The following is a 16207-nucleotide window of genomic DNA, read 5'->3' as shown; positions in this document are numbered from 1 at the left end:
CCCAGTCCTCGTGAATGAAGACTCCACAGGCAGTCAAGGCGTTGAGGGAGCACAAGTGTGCTTTTATTAGTAAAGGAAAAGACAGGAGGGCGTGAGAGGTCCAGGCAAAGATGGGAATCGTCCTCTCTTGGGTGGAAAGCTCATGGACAGAGTGGATCAGCGCTGTCAGTGTTGATGTCCGGTGCCTGGGACTGGAGGCCTGATTCTAAGCCCCCCTCCAAAAGGCTCTGCTGCTCCTCGCTGATGCTGACCTTCTCCTCAAAGGCGGTGCTGCTGTCGGAGCACTCGGGCTCTGCTTGGGCTGGGCTGCACTGCAGAGGCACCGGGTCACAGTCCAGGCTGCCTGTGGTTTCTGGCAGGCTCAGGTCAGCATCTTCAGCACAGCCGGGAGAAATGAGGGCTTCAACTTGGATGAGCTCCTCGTGTCCGTCACTGTTGTTATGTGGCAGGCTGTCAGCTGAACCGCAGCCATTTGTGCTTCCCAAGAGCTCTCCATTGGTGGAAGCACACAGCCCAGCATTGCTACTTGTTCTGGCACATCTGGGTTGACAAGAGCTCAAATCACCTATAAAAGAATGAACAGGGGTTGGTGTCCAACTCTCACAAGCTGGATTACAAAAGTGGTTCTTGATCAGGGGAGATCTGAAGGTGCTAGGTATGGGCTGGATAGCTAGAAGGAGATACAAGCCCACTGACAGCAAGAATTCTATGTTGCTGAGAAGCAGGGTGTTGAAAGAAGAATTTGCACCCTTACCTGCCAGCACTACAACGTCTGTCTCTGTGGGCTCCCTTGGATGGTGCTGCCGTTGGCCATTGGCCACAGAGGATGGCTTCCCGAGGCTGAAGCAGGAACAGCAACAGCCAGATGGTGATTCCTTCATCCTGCTGGGTGGACTTGGTCTGGAGAGAAGAAACAGGGAATGGTGTGAGTTGTGCGTGGAACTCCAAAAGCATCTCTGACTCTGACAGCTCACCAGCCCCATCTCACTGCCATGTCTAGTTTCTCGTGCCAGCAGGTCTGACCAACAGCTCTGCTTCCAGGAGAATCGGAATTGGATTCAGGCACGTGGCCCTGAAGTCCAGAAAACCCCAACGTTTCCAGGTACAGCCAGCACAGGCCAGGACAGACGTCAGCGTGGCTTCATGCAGCTCGTGACTGCCTGCCCAGCAAGGAGGGAATGCCAGCCTTGTGTGGCTAAACTCAGCCCGGCGGGCAGCTGAATGTGAGTTTAGTCGCACAGTGCAAAGGGAGTGGAGATTCACTGCAACACTTCAGGCACCATCAATTTAACTGAGTTTCAGCAAGCTTTGGCACTAGAAATAATGGGGGGGGAAACAACACAAAAAGAAACCACAAAAACCCACCCAAACAATGATGAGAAGGTACTGGAAAAGGAAGTCCTCTTTACCTTTCAGATGGAAAGTCGATGATGGTGTGGAATTTGCCCCGTACAGCTTTGGGGCCTTCTTCCACCTCTATGTCCCTGCTCTGTGTCACAGTGACAGGAGAGCTGCTGTGGCCTCGCCTCCGTGCCTGCGCCTCCTCCAGGCTGAGCAGCTCTGTGTCAGGAGAAGATGCCTGCACAGACTGGGGCCCTGAGAGAGAACTGCGCCCTGGAAGGGAAAACCACAGGTGAGAGCCAGGATCAGAAAGCGGCAGCACAGCCATCGCAGGTCCGGGAGCTGCTGTGTTTCTCTCAGACTTGCTTATCCGAGCCGCTGCAAGAAGAGCAGCTCAAAACAACCATGTGCTCAGAGGTGTGTCTATGGCAAAGGACGCAGTCATAATTTGGAGCAGCTCCCTGTATCGAAACAGGCAAACAAAAACCCTAGAAAATGGGGGCAGGGAACTGAGAAAGCTTCGCTGCCACACTTTCACCAAGCTTCACCAGATTTCTCCTTGTCACGTTTGGGCTTGCACACTCTCAGCATCCAGCAACTGGACGCCAGATTCCAATCTAAGCCCAGAAGTCTGCTGTTCCCTCGATAGTAAATGAGGATTTCAAAGGACTTGGAGAAGGCCTGCATTTGATCCAGGTGTCTGAACAAGATGAAGCTAATGGAGGAAGACACTCACCTGCTCCATCTGCAATGTCAGGTCCAGACGTGGAGCAGAAGAGGACGTCTGTGTGGTCGATGATGAATTCCACCACTGCCGACTGCGTCTGCAGTTCCGTGCAGGCAGCTCTCCCGCTGGCGCAGGCAGACTCACTCTGCTGTGATCTGTAGAAAAGGCAGGTTTTAGAAGTCATTTATCCAAGATCGCTTCCCCGGGTCTGAACTGTTGCAGCCCAAAGCTGTCAAACTGGGCTCCGGAGACTTCCGCAGTAGGCAATCAGTGATACCACTGAAAAAGTCCTCCTGTCTGATCAAGGACACACCAGTCCCATCTAAACAAGAGAGCAGCAATGCTCAGCTAGAAATTGTGCCCACGCGGGGTTGGAGAACAGTCCAGGCTCCTGCTCTGCTGTCAGCCACTCACTGCACATTTTACAGGAGAAGAGCACATGTGGTGCAGAAGAAGGGGGGATTGCTTTATTCTACCAGAGAACAGATGTAAGCGTTCTGTTGAAACGGAAAAAGAAGTTTACCTTAGGAGGTTTGGAGCCCACACAATGGCTAAGTTCTTAGCGTGCATGTTGGTGACAGAGCTGTTTGCAGACAGACTGGCCAAGTGTCTCATCAGATACGCCAGGGTCCTGGGAAACAAGAGAGGCAAATGTTCAGCACCAGCCAGCATGCCGTGCTGCGACTCACAAAGCAAACCTCAATTCACACTAGTTGTTATTACTGCTACTGATGCTGAAGATGAAGTAGACCCAACTTGACCAAGGGCCACTCTGCAGCACCCAGCGCCAGCACAGCACAGCCACAGCCATCAGCTGCACCAAGCGTGCCCCTGTGCCCAGGAAGTGACCCCACAAATTAACCCCATGCAGTGTTTCAGCATACCCAGGCATCCCGTTGCTCGCGTGAGACAAAGCCTGGAATCGCACCATTGCCCTCTGAAGTGCAGCAGGGCTGAGCTCAGCAGGCTGAGGGCAGCACTGACCTGTAGTGAGGAGCGGGCAGCTGCTGGATGGTGTCCCGCATTCTGACCAGCCGCTCCTCCTCCGTAGTGGCACCAACAGCATCCTGGAAAAGGGCAGAAAGGGATTGAGACACAAATCAGGCGAGATACCTGCCGCAGGGTCGGGAACCATGGGCACAGCGCGCTGCTGGTCAGCACTGAGAAAGATTTTAGGCCTCCCCAGAGGCATCTGGCAAACATAGCGGCACGCAGCTGGTGCCACCACGGCCAAGGAGTCCAAGCACCGGGCCGGTTTACAGCCTGGTTGGGCAGCTCAGCTCCTCGCAGGGGGCATTCATCTCCAAGTACGCTTGGCTATTAATCCCCTTCCTGTTCCAGAAATAGCTGGGGAATAGCAAAAAACAAACAAACAAACAACACAGGAATTCTCGCAAAGCACTGTGAATATGGAAATAACCACCTCCTGGGGCCACCAGAAGTGGCATCAGCACGATGCGGGATGTGGCAAAGACATGCGAGTAAACCCCATGGGGCTAACAGAAGAAGGGCCTCAGAGCTGGGGCACTGCTGCAGCCATCTCCCAAGAGGCCCAGGGAAGAGGGAAAGGAAAGGCGTTGCCTCGTGCTTACCGAGAACTTGTCGTACAGCTGGTCGGTCAGCAGGGGGGTCGGGAGCTCCCTGAAGTACATTTTGCAGAGGGAGCTCGCGCTGTGAACGTCGCGGACGGTTAGCTCAGGAACCTGCTCAGACTCAAATTCCTGGCTGCAGAGAAGGACACGAAAGCGGTTGAGAAAGAGGAAAGCAAGTCAAAAGCCACACCCAATGCAATCAAGAATCAGAAGGGCTTCCTGATGTACAGGAGAACACAAACACTCGGCCACCAGCACCACGTCAGCCGTGCTGGATGGGATGTTCCCAAAGGAGACCTTTTCTCTGTGCTAAGGCATTGCCCGCAGGCCTCTGAACGCCCGCAACAGGGCACGTGCCCCTGCTGGCAGCTGTGTCTGTCAGTCGCAGCACTCTTACCGCAGTCTCTGGACGTTGGACGCCACGCCGGACAGGCGGTATATCCCCTGCACCACGCCATGCTGCTCGATGAACTCGGCGCAGCTCTGGAGGACCTGGGGGACTAAAGAACACGTGCCGGCGGTTACTGGAGCTCCTTAGTCAAGTCCTGCCTCAGGCTGCGCTCCCGTCACATCCCATCCACTAAGCCCAGCCAGGCTACTGCTCAGTTCTTCCTTGAAGGGGACAGCTGTCAGAGACGCCTCTGCAGGAGCTGCTGAGGAAACTGGACACAGATGTGTGCCTTGCATTCCAGAAATGCCAGGACCTAGGAATCAGCCTGGAGAAAGTAATTCCGGGGAAGCCACAGACATTGCAAGTCCCATCACAGCTCCCACGGGAATGGAGGTGGAAAATCTCACGCCTGCAAGGAGCTGGGAAACTGAGGCAAAAGGCTTCCTTTCTTTTCAGGCTACCAGGGGATTGGCTCACAGGCTTTGCTTTAAGCAAATGCAAATGCGTTTGTCCCTTAGGAGCATTTCCCTTGCAGCCATCACCTCCTCAGTTGATCTTTCAGTCCTCAACTCCCATTCCCCGTTTCTCCACTGGTATCAACCTGCACCTATCTAGATACCATCTCCCTTTCATCGTTAGGTTCTGAAACAGGGAAGCTCTCAGGAATGGGCTGTCCCTTACCATCACGACCAGAGTGCAGAAGATGCTCTCCCAGGTCACGGCCAAACACCCTCTCCTTCTCCACCTCCTGCTCTTTCCGTTGCTTTGGGCGGGCCTTCACCACGGAACGAAGGAAGGTGAGGAGCTTGCCGCGCTTCTTTGGCACTGCACAACAAAAGGAAGAAACCAGTTCATCTCAGGTTTGGCTCCGTTGGACGAGGCCGAGCACAACACATTCTACAGAGCACCTCAAAACGGGAAGAACATGATGAGCAAGTGCGTACCAAAATGGATTTTCCCCAACCCTGGAGAAGTCCAAGGCCAGACTGGATGGGGCCCTGGGCAGCCTGGTCCAGTCCCACATTAAACATGGAGCTTGGTTGGCAGCCCAGCTTGAGGCAGGGGGCTTGGAGCTTGATGATCCTCGAGCTGCCTTCCATGCCAAGCCATTCTACAAGGATTCTAGGATATCCCCAACTCCAGTCATAAACACAGCAGGACTGGGCCAAATCTCTGCACGTTCTGATGGAGTTGAATGCACTCCTCTTGCTTAGCTTGCTCAACCTGGGCATTAAGGACCCTCTTGAAAAGCCACGTTCTGATCAAGCGTGTCACTAGCACAACCAGACCTCTATCTGTCCACCAGGGACGCTGGCTGTTCTCAGCCTCGTACGGACTTGCAGGAGAACTGCCTTGGCCTTCCCTCATTCTCACTGCCTACAAAACACCAGCCATACGCCCCGTGCTATGCATGAAGGATCATCAGCACAGAGGATAAGGGGGGAAGGATAAGGGAGGTATTAAACATGGAACACACCCAAAAAAGACTCCATTTAGCTTCCCTGCACCATCAAATGTATCATCGTACCTGGCTTTGGCACTGAATTGATGAGAGACTCCGGGATTTTTCCGTTAATGAGCTCCACACACTCACCAGGGAAAAATCCAACCTGTAACAAGAAGAAGAGAGGTGCGATTCTGAAGGCAGCGTTTCTCAGGCCTGAACTGTTCAAACATCACATTTTCCTCATCACGTGCCTGCCGGATGCTCCGTAAGACAATCCAACCAAAAAATGGCCTGCTTAAAATTAATAATTATTCCAAATTGGCAGGCAAATATCCATAAAACTGTGTATGGAGCGGGGAAAGGACAAGTATGCTATGCACCCCTAAATCTCAAGCGTGCCCGAAGGGAAAGACTTCATACAGAAGCTATATATTATGATAGATTGATGCAGCTAGATCTGAGTTAGCACAGCCTATGAAATTTCTGCTTGCTGACTGAGATGCAGCTGCCATCCCCAGCTCTGAGCTACCCAGCCTTCTGCAGCCAGCAGCAGCAGCAAGCACGCAGAGGCTCTGTTACCCTGCCTCATCTCAGCTGACAGGCAGCGACTTCCTAAAAGACACCGACTTCCCCTTCTGCATGGGTGCAAGCACAAGTGCTCAGAGACACTGAAACACGTGTCCTAGCTGCTGCATTTCCAAAGGTGCGGTTCAGTGGCCGTGACCTGATGCACGCTGTGAGGGCTCTTCTTTCTAAGTTAACTGAGGAGGCAGTTTCCTACAAAGACCAACTTTCAGCTCTGGCCCAAGCCCACGGCAAAAGGGAAAGTCCTCTGACACCAGCACAAGGAAACCATTTTCCATGTGGAGCCACGCTGTGCAGGCAGGGCAGCTCTAAGCTGAGATTCCTGCCTCGACCGAAGTTGCGCTCTCACGTCTGAAGCTTGGGCCTACCTGAAAGCCGTGCTTGCCTCTCCAGCGGGGGCTCAGCTCCTGAGGCGGCATCTCGATGATGCACACGAGGTCTCCCACCTGCAAGAGATTGCAACGTCAATCCCAGCTACAGCACAGCTGGGAGGAAAGCGCAGCTCAAATGACTGCATTCTTCTGCACTGCCCAATATCGTCAAGCTAGAGAGCGATTGCACCAGTGCAGCTCTTCAGGCATTTGCAGTCGTACAACTGAACGTGGAAGTAGAAGAGTCACTACAATACACAACATACGGAATTCAGCTGTTCAGTATGAAATGGTTCTCAAAAGCAGCAGGCTCTTTGCCAAAGGGAGAGCTCCAATTAAACCGCAGGCATAAGTCAGCCAAACAGAGCCTGAACAGATCTGCACACTCCATACACTGCTCTGCCATTGCTCAGAGACCAGGCTACCACACTGGGCAGTAGCTCTTGGATCACAAGATCCAAATGCAAAATAGAGCCATAGTTTAGAGATGGCTGAACTCCTCCCTGCATCCAACCCAGTGCAAGTCTAACCTGGAACCGCATCTGCTGGGCTTCACCACACCAAACACTCTGAAGGTGTCTGAGAATATTCCTGATAGCTTCACATGTTATACTCTTCTGTACAGGACAACAAGGAACGCCCTTAACTGCTTACCTCCAAGGAGAGTTCACCCGGTGCCTGGGCAACGTATCTCTTAATAACGTGGGCAGCAGCAATAGCTGGGATATTAAGAGATGACTCCTCACGGACCAGCCGGGGCTTCCCGTTGTTCTCAGCCTGAAACAGAGAGCACAGGCCATGGTGAGGAGCTGAGGGCAAACGAGGAGGATTTCAGGCTGAGGAGCATGTCAGCAGAGAAAGCTGCAGGAAGTGCACTCCATCCTTATCATGGGCACACAAGAAGGAACGGCAAGGCTAAGAACATGCCCGCAGCAAGGAAAGAAAGCCTTGAAGGCAGCTTTTCAGTGACACTGATAGAGCCGCAAGGATTCGCTCTCTCTTGAAAAGCAGGAGAGCACATCTGCAGCTCACTCTGCTGGCTCAAGTCAGGGAACAAAGACCAATCAGAGCTCCGTACTCTACCTCCATCCGTGCGATGTCAGGCCCACAGCTGATCTCGCTGCACGCGACGCCCATCACAGCAGGCACGACAAGCTGGAACTGAAGAGAAACACGCTCATATTTTCTCTCTTCACACACCACAGTATTGAGAGACTACTGGAGAACTACCCTTGGCTATCCTCTGGCACAGGCAGGTGCTCTAGAAGCAACCACTCTGTCCACTCCGTTCAAATGGGACAGCCCATTAGGCAGCATTTGACCAAGCGGCTGTCCCTCTGCTAGCAGATGGGGACTGGCACAAAGCAGCAGATGCATTCGCCCAGGGCGCTCTGACAGCGCAGCAGCAGGGCAGTGAGAGGAATCATTGCTGCAGGTGCATCTGCTCCCCGGCCACGGCTCCCACCAGCCTCACCACCGGCACCTGCTGCAGCCCCGCACATCAAGGATTTCCTCTGCTTGCATCTCTGCTGTGCTCCCTACAGCTGCCGCGCACACTCACACAGCCCAGGCATGCGTGCTTGTGACCTTGGGTCACACTGTGCAGCTCGGCACAAACTGGGCCTAGGACTCTTTGCCTAAGGGATTGCTTTCCTTCAGACCAGCTGGTCACAGCACCACACACAGCATCCTCCACAGGACCGAGCTGCAGGGGAAGGGAAAAAACCCACACGGGACCAGTGTCCCATCAAAGCTGGGTGAGGCTGTGTTACCAAACATGGTGCGACACAGTGCTGGTCAACCACGTGGGGGGACAAAGCGTGGCACGTACCTGGCAGGAGATCAGAACAAGGTAGACAATTCCTTGAACTCGCAGCTGTTTCTTGTCACTTTGCTCTGTGCTTCCACGAGCGAAAGCTGCACCAAGGGAGCGGGTAGAGGAGAGAGAAGGAACAGGTCTGTGAGCTTCCACAATGCAGCAAAGATGACAAGGGAAAAGCCATGGGACAAATGCCATCTTTGTGGATCGCTTGGGAATGCAGGTACTGGCTGAAAGTTACGTCTGACGGACAAGAGTAAGCAGTGTGAGCTGCTAGGAGCTCCACCAGACAGCAGTTTTCAACAGCTCACTGCCCACCCGTCCATCCCACGCTGTCTCAGCTTACCTACAAGATGCTGCACAAGACACAAGGGGTGAAAATGAAGGCACTCAGTCGCTGCACAAGGGCAACAAGCGAGCTACTCACGCAGAGCTCAAGCGCTCCAATGAAGGGACGCAGCACGCACTGCTCCTCCCCTCATTCCAGCCTCTTGTGACATCACTAAGGGCCACCAGGCTGCTCCGCCATGACGACAGGGTGGGGAGGCAAGACCATGTCACAGGACCAGAAGATTCCAACACCCAACATTCTAGAATCAGCGGGCGGTTGGAATTCTACCTCAGCCCAATCCTGCACAAGCTGCCATGCGGTTGTCATGACCACAGCGCAGGACCCAGCGCTTGCTCCTGTGCAGCCTCGTACGGCTGGCCTCAGGCCGTCCCTCTGCAGGGCCTTCCTGCCTCGGGCAGATGGACATTGCTTCCCAACAGCGTACCTCGCAGCGCAGGGCCTATGTACAATCCACACTGCAGTCCTATCGATCTGTATCAAGCTATCTATACCTAGACACACAGTCACCACTACCATCTTCTTTCTCAGTCTTGAGGTACACCATTCAGCGGTTTCATTGCCATCAAACAACCCCACTGACGACACACTGCTGACACAACGTCCTTGCAAACACAGCGGCAACTCCTGGCACCGACAGCTCCGGGTACAACAAGCACAGGGCTCTGGGTTGCTTTGGATGCAGTTGCAGCATGGATCTGAGGGCTTTGTGGAAGGGGATATATTGCAAATTGCACCGACGTTTTCAGACCATTTCTCTTTCGGCATGGTCCCAGCACCTGGCATGCTGATCATCATCCTGAATATACATTTTGTCAAAGTTCTACAACCAATGAAATAGTTCCTTACCAAACGCAATCTGATCACTCTTCTGGCCATATTTTGTTCCAGCTACCGCTTCCTGCGGGTGGCACCAATAGCGCTGCATCACCTATAGCTCTCTGCTCTTACAGTTCTCATGCTGTCTGGGCAGTCCTCGTGGCCTCACAACTCTCTCATGCCACACGTGCCACATTCTGAGGCACAGAAGATATATCGCACTACTTCAAAACGCCTTTTTTTTTTTTTAATATAATGATACTAGGGATAATCATCTGGAGCTAGAGCAATATGAAAAAATTCCCTTTAGTTCAACCATAAGTCTGCCCCATGGACTCCAGAAGAGCTCTAAGAATATGCAGGGTGGACATGGATGGCAGCTACCATAAGAGTAAGCAATGAAAAATGAGGTGGTGAGCCATGCTGTGTCATTGCATCTGCGGGCAGGGATTTCTCCTTGGACTGAGCAGAGTGCAGATGTCGCCTGAGAAAAGAACTTAGGATCATTCAGGAAAAGCAAATGAGTTGAGTAATTAACTGAAGAAACTCACGTTCTAAAGGTACTTAGAAGGAGAGAGTATTTCCCAACAGAATGGGTTTAACTGTCTATTCCCTGTTTTGCTAGACAGGTCTACTCTATGGATGCTTAGACTGACCTGAGAGGGCATGCTTCAGCACACCCCACAATTTCCAGTTTCCACATCGTCCAGGCAGCGCAAGTGCGGTGTACGTCTCCCTTGGCACAGACATCAAGCTTTTCTTCCTGTGCAATCAACTAATTATGACGGGGGAAGGGGACAGTACAGGCCTCACAAGAGAAGAGCCTGGGGGAACGATTTTAGAGCTGGGAGTCAGGCAAATGACTCGGCTCAAGTGCACCTATACCAATGCACGCAGCATGAGCAACAAGCAGGAGGAACTGGAAGCCATTGTGCACCAGGCTAACTACGATCTAGCTGCTGTTACTGAAACATGGTGGGACTGCTCCCATGACTGGCGCGTTGAGATTGATGGCTATAAGCTCTGCAGAAGGGACAGACAAGGAAGGAAGCCAAAATATTCATCAATATTGAATTTATACTGCAATTCAGGAACCTCACAAGCAACCTTGTGAAAAAAGAGTCTTAAAAAAAAAAAAAAGAAAAGAAAAAGGAGAAAAAGGTAATCAGCATACCAGCAGCTGTTCTTCTTCAAACCATGGTTCCCAAGCATACTGCAATTGGACAAGCTATAGCTTATCACATCAAAAGCCATCTAGAAGATTCAGTTATTGGTACTGGCCATGTCGGCATTCGCTCACTGTAAGCATCTGCAGGACAAGTCCATGGACCGAATGACCTTGTGCACCCATCCTTCTGTCTCAGCTGCAAGAATAATCCTCACTCCCAGCCATTTCCAGTTTTCTTTCTTACAAAAGATGAAAGATATAAAGAAGCTCTTCATTCAAAAGTTACTTGATTATACAAACAACTAAATTCCAGCCTGCTTTAATCCAAAGTGCCATCTAGTTTGCATACAGAGAACTAGGGTGCATATAGGAAAGAACGCATGCACACTCTAGTTTTCAATGGCCAGAATATCATAATAAACACATAGAAAAACAGCCTTTACTCTGGAGGCTTGTATGGCAAAGCCAATTGTTTGGACCAGCTCATTAATATACTATATCTAGTTTGTCAATTCCAGCTACGTATTTTATATGTCATTATGATCAATGATTGTGGAAGCCCAAAGGGCAATCTCTCATTTTCAACAGACTTCCTTTTTGACAGAGATGGAATTTATTACATTTAAAATTCACCACTCCTCTTTGTTTGCAACACTGTCCTCTGACAAACTCCTCAACACAATCAGCTCAAGTCTTCTACCTGAATTTCTGGGATGACTGTGACAAGTATTCCTTCACGATGCTCAGATGTGCACCGTCTCCCATGAGCATCTTGCTGGACGCAGCATGCTGCAGCATCTTTGCAACAGAGCCAAGATTTCTTCATTGATCTGCAGTCAGCTGCCCTCCAGCTGAAAGATCCATTAGGTCAAATGCATCCGGTGCCACCATGGCCGGATTCACGTAGCGGTGATAGAGTAAGTTGCCAACAATCTAGGACAAGTTGAGGAGAGAAAAAAACACGTGGAAAACCAATGGCACAGACCTCCACTGACTTTTACTGACACTACTCCGAGTGAGTTCTGACCAATTACTTTCCTGTGAGCTGTGGGCCCCGTTCCAGATGCAGGGTCTACTGCGCTGCCATTAATAAGCACATGCTGTCCCAAAGAATCTTAGTTTCACACTGTCACATAGATACATACACTAAATAAATGCACAACTGTGCATTTAATCCAGAAGTAAGAAACTCAGAAGTACCGAAGATGAGCGGTATTTGACATTTCAAAAGAAGTCCAATTCACCAGCTAAGTGAGCAGCAATGAACGCCGAGGCCCCAAAGATAAAGACAGCCCGTTATCCACGTGCTCATCCATCTACTTCTAACCCGTATTGGACATTTGCCTGCAGTAATTCCCACAACAAAAAGGCATTGGCCCAGCACGCTGACATGCAGCAAAAGTTCCCACGCCACATGCTTCAGTATTTCCTGGAGTTTCACATCAATCTGCGCAGAACCAAGTCACAGAATCTGGGCTTCTCCTGCTTCACGTGCGATTTGAATGCACAGAAGAGATCAGAGGTGTGAAGAAATGGCAAAAACAGAAAGAAGAAGCTTCGCCATTGCTAAGCTGCCCCAGAAATTAACTGCTTTCAGAGAGGTCATGGTTTTGACAGCGGTTTCAGCTCTTGCTCTACTATCCCAGGTGACGGCACATGGTCACAACAGACAAAACTGTTCACTACCAGTCATAAGAAACACATTTGTGAGAGAAATCATAATGATAATAGTAAAACATGTAGTAGGAAGACAAGAACAGTACACTGTAGGAGTAGTTTTAGGCCCTAATGCATCTACAGGCAGTCACCGCACGCAGCTGCAGTTCAGAGTGCGGCATGGGCCGTGACATTGTTTCCACAAGGATTAATAAAAACTGCAGCTTTCCACCTACATTTACAGATGGAAAAAATGAATTCACCTGCACAGAAAGAATCGATGCCTCAGAACGGGAAAGCACGGAACCAGAAGAGAGAAGAAAACGGCATTCAGATTGGGAATTACTTCGTAATGAAGCAGAGACAGAAAAGCTTAAAGAGACTGGGGCAAGTAATGTCAAAGCCACTCTTTGTTTTATTAAGAAGAAGAGCACTCACAGACAGAAAGACCTTCAAAATAACAAACGCCAGGACAATCCCAATGAAAGCCACAATGCTGTGCTCATTTGGAAGCATTTACTACTAACATCCTTTTCGTTCTCTAAAGTACGGAAATGTACAACACAAAACTGCCCACACCTCATGAAAAATGACACCATATACTTTGTTGCAGCTACTGTAATGCCCTAGAATATTGTAAGGGAAGTGAGAAGAGTAGAATTCTGCACACGGGCCTTTTCAACTTGGCACTGGCTCTTTAAAAAAAGAGCAACTGACTCAGATAACACCAGCAAAACCAAGGTGCACCATTCAGCAGCAAGAGCATCCCAAAGCCAAGAAACCTAGGGGGCACAATGCCCAAGATATTAAAAGCAAAAGGAAAAGCAATAGGGTGACTTCTTCTGAACGCTGTATTATGTCTCCTTTGACAAACATGTATCCAGCAATAACAACAAATAGCCTGTCTACTTAAACTGCAGCTTTGAAACTTCTCTGCACACGTACAGCCAACAAACAACACTGAGATGCATCTGCTGCAGTCAGCGTGGCAGACAATGATTCACAGAGCTGCTCAGCTCCTTACCTTCAGAAGCTCATCCTCGCCAGCATCAGGAAACTTGTCATGCCGGGAGTCTTTCAGTACCTTGGCGATGAAACGCATCCCGTAACTTCGAAGGAAATAAAAGGCAAGTGAGAATTCCTCACGGATGAACCCACTATTAACTGCTGCAGGATAACGCGGTGACACACCAGACTTACGGGATTTGGTCAGCTGAACAACGATGGCAGACAGGAACTTGTCTGTCACTGCCTTCACATCTCGGATTGAGGCATCCAGGTGCGTCCTCACCTCACCGTGATTAAGAGCTTGTTCAGGTGCAACATCGTACGGCAACTTGCTATTTGGAAAAGTCAGATGTGAAGGTGAGCACTCCTCAGCCTAATATACTTTTGTCAGTGCCAGGCAGAATTTTTGGCTTGACACACAAACAGATCCACGCTCACCTGGCTGCAAAGAGCTGCACGTTCACTTTCGTTAGAATTCTAGCACTGAAAGAGCAAAGGACTTCTCACGTCCTCTGCTGTCCCTGCAGCAGTCGCTGTGAGAACAGGCCCAGCTAACTCTGAACTGTATCTTTCTGTACCACATGCAGACACGCTCTCTAGAGTCAAGAAGGTCACCTGCGATACGCAGTAGTACCTCAGGTCGCAAATAAATCAGTGAAAACACAAGCTGCACATTGCAGTGTTAAGATAGTAACTCACGCAGCGTGCTGCGCTGGGACAGTTGTCTTTTACTTCATAGCATTGCTTTTCCACCACTTCCCTTGAAGTGCCTTAAAAACAAAACAAATACAACCAACAACAGAACCCTCAAAATCTGGTGAACATCAAGCACTGGAAGAAACACAGAACTCTGACTGGGGACGGATGGGAGCCCATCAAGACTTTATAGACACAGATTAAAGGGAGGACAGGGACAGATGACGTAGCGGGGGATCTACAGGCCAACCAACCAGGATGACCAGGTGGATGAAACCTTCTCATGGGCAGACAGGAACAGCTGCATGCTGTGATTCTATGAACACGGCCTGTGTTGACAAGGACCACAATGCTCATCTCGTTCCAACCCCCCGCTGCGTGCAGGTTCACCAACCAGCAGCCCAGGCTGCCCAGAGCCACATCCAGCCAGGCCTTGAACGCCTCCAGGGATGGGGCATCCACAGCCTCCTTGGGCAGCCTGCCCGAGTTGTGGGCAGAGATTGGCTTGGTAGAGTAAGAGCTACGGTATCTGTATCTATGAGTTAACACAGAAGAAATGCTTTGGGGCTTTTCTTGGCCTATCTCTTCATGAGATTCACTTCTAATAGGCTCAACACCCCTGTCACAAGATGATCTTTATACCTTTCAGAAGAAAGCCATCTCGAGCTGATGGAAAAAAGCTGGTATCCATTGGACAGATGCATGCAATGAATCCAGGGATGGTTTGGAACGATTAACAGAGCAATGCAAAGCAGCTGAGCAACTTTCAGAAAAAAACAGTAGCAACAGCTTCCATACCCGGCCTCACCATTCTGAGATCCCATCTGGTTCACCCAGCACTTGTAAATATCCACTGGATCCGTTCTGACGTTGAGCGATTCGTCCTCAATTATTTCCTTCACAACTGGGGCCAAGATCTGCCTCAGTGCGTTCTGACCACGGGCACCACGGTTGAAAGAGCGCATCTCAAAAATACAGAGGAAACAAAGGGAGTTCTACACAGGCACAACTATTTTCTTTCAGTATTTCAACAAGTAAGCAATCAGCAACAAAAGCCATTCACAGCATGCCGCTATGGGAAATCCAGCAGCAGAGAATAAAGCATAGACATGCACTTTCCTGAACTACTACTCCAAGAAAAGATAATAATAATTAAACAAACCTTTTAGGCGTTACCTGTTGGAGGGCACATACCATCCTCATACTTAAAAGCATCAAAAAAGGCATGACTGCCTCCAACATTACATGTATTTGCTATTCCTAGCAAGTTGTGAAGCTCCGTATCAGCCAGAAGTCATAAACACCAAACTCCTAAGTGCCAATCAACTCCATTATGCCGACAGACAGCCAGAATCCTTAAGCCTGACAGCCAGTAAAAAACCCAAACCAGACAGCATCTGATTTTCAGCCTCCTCATCAGTTTTGGAAAACAGTGACCTTCGCGTCAGCTTCACTCTGGCCTGTAAAGCCCAAGCTCGCAGTCTGCTCCAAGTCCTTCTTACTAGACAGCAGAGAACTTAGATGGGAATGAATCTTAGGAAAGCGCTGCAGCAGATCAAAAATAGTGCCTCCCTGAGCAAGAAAGCATTGGCTAAAGAAAAATGGCTTTAATCCTAAAGAACAAAGGTAATTCCTCCTCCTTCCAGGTTACAGAAAGGACTGACGTGAAACAGCATGAGCAGAAGGCAGGGACAGTTCAGCATTATCAGCTAATGAGCACGGGACATCACACAACAACAGCTGCAATTTTAGCAGCGGCCCAAACTCAGGCAACAGCAAGGCTGTGTCCTACGCTACAACGTACTTGATCTCTTCCTGCAATGCTGTTTGCAACAGCCGCAACAGCAGAGATTCCTCTCTCTGACTGGATGCGTAGTTATGCAGCGTGAAGATGGCTGAATCCATGAACTCTGTGGGTTTGTTTTGAGGCATCTGCAAAAGCAGCTTGGCCAAGTACGTTGGAGTAGTCTAAAACAAGAAGAAAAAGTACTTAGTGCACGTGTATAATCAATGACTATTAAGATGTTGTCATTATGAAATAAACAAGAGAGTTTGACAAAGCAGACTAAGCTAACAAAAGGAGAATAAATAGAAGGCTTACCCCTATCCTGGGCTCACTTACAAAACTCCAGCAGAGCAGATCTCCAGACGAGATCCTTCCCCACTGGTAGCCAGCTCTTAAACAGGTCTAGGAGGGCTGTAGCCTGGCTGCACCCCTTCCAGCAGCACAGCTGCACT

General features: G+C 50.1%; 1 protein-coding gene across 1 annotated transcript; it reads right to left on the bottom strand.

Moving 5' to 3' along the window:
• Positions 1–1298: 1298 nt before the first annotated feature.
• Positions 1299–16206, bottom strand: LOC128083239 (rho GTPase-activating protein 32-like). The gene is made up of 16 exons (XM_052688277.1): positions 15767–16206; positions 14768–14934; positions 10098–10204; positions 8286–8371; positions 7538–7615; positions 7109–7231; positions 6452–6529; positions 5580–5661; positions 4733–4876; positions 4058–4160; positions 3661–3793; positions 3053–3135; positions 2592–2699; positions 2078–2223; positions 1410–1614; positions 1299–1314 (listed from the first exon to the last, which is right to left on the bottom strand). The coding sequence occupies exons 1-16, from the start codon at positions 15899–15901 to the stop codon at positions 1299–1301; spliced, it is 1794 nt and encodes a 597-aa protein (XP_052544237.1). The 5' UTR covers positions 15902–16206.
• Between the last annotated feature and the right edge of the window lies 1 nt (position 16207).

This window comes from Tympanuchus pallidicinctus, unplaced genomic scaffold (genome assembly GCF_026119805.1).
Source record: "Tympanuchus pallidicinctus isolate F22 unplaced genomic scaffold, pur_lepc_1.0 scaffold23, whole genome shotgun sequence".
Classification (NCBI taxonomy): Eukaryota; Metazoa; Chordata; class Aves; order Galliformes; family Phasianidae; genus Tympanuchus; species Tympanuchus pallidicinctus.
This window is presented reverse-complemented; position numbering and strand designations above follow the sequence as displayed.

Excerpts from the sequence above, each read along its gene's own strand:
- LOC128083239 (XM_052688277.1), bottom strand. The coding sequence starts at position 15,901 with ATGCCTCAAAACAAACCCACAGAGTTCATGGATTCAGCCATCTTCACG. Across the intron at positions 3,136-3,660 it reads AGCTGTACGACAAGTTCTCG|GATGCTGTTGGTGCCACTAC; the intron begins GTAAGCACGAGG and ends GCCCTTTTCCAG. Across the intron at positions 2,224-2,591 it reads TGGGCTCCAAACCTCCTAAG|ATCACAGCAGAGTGAGTCTG; the intron begins GTAAACTTCTTT and ends CCTTTTCTACAG.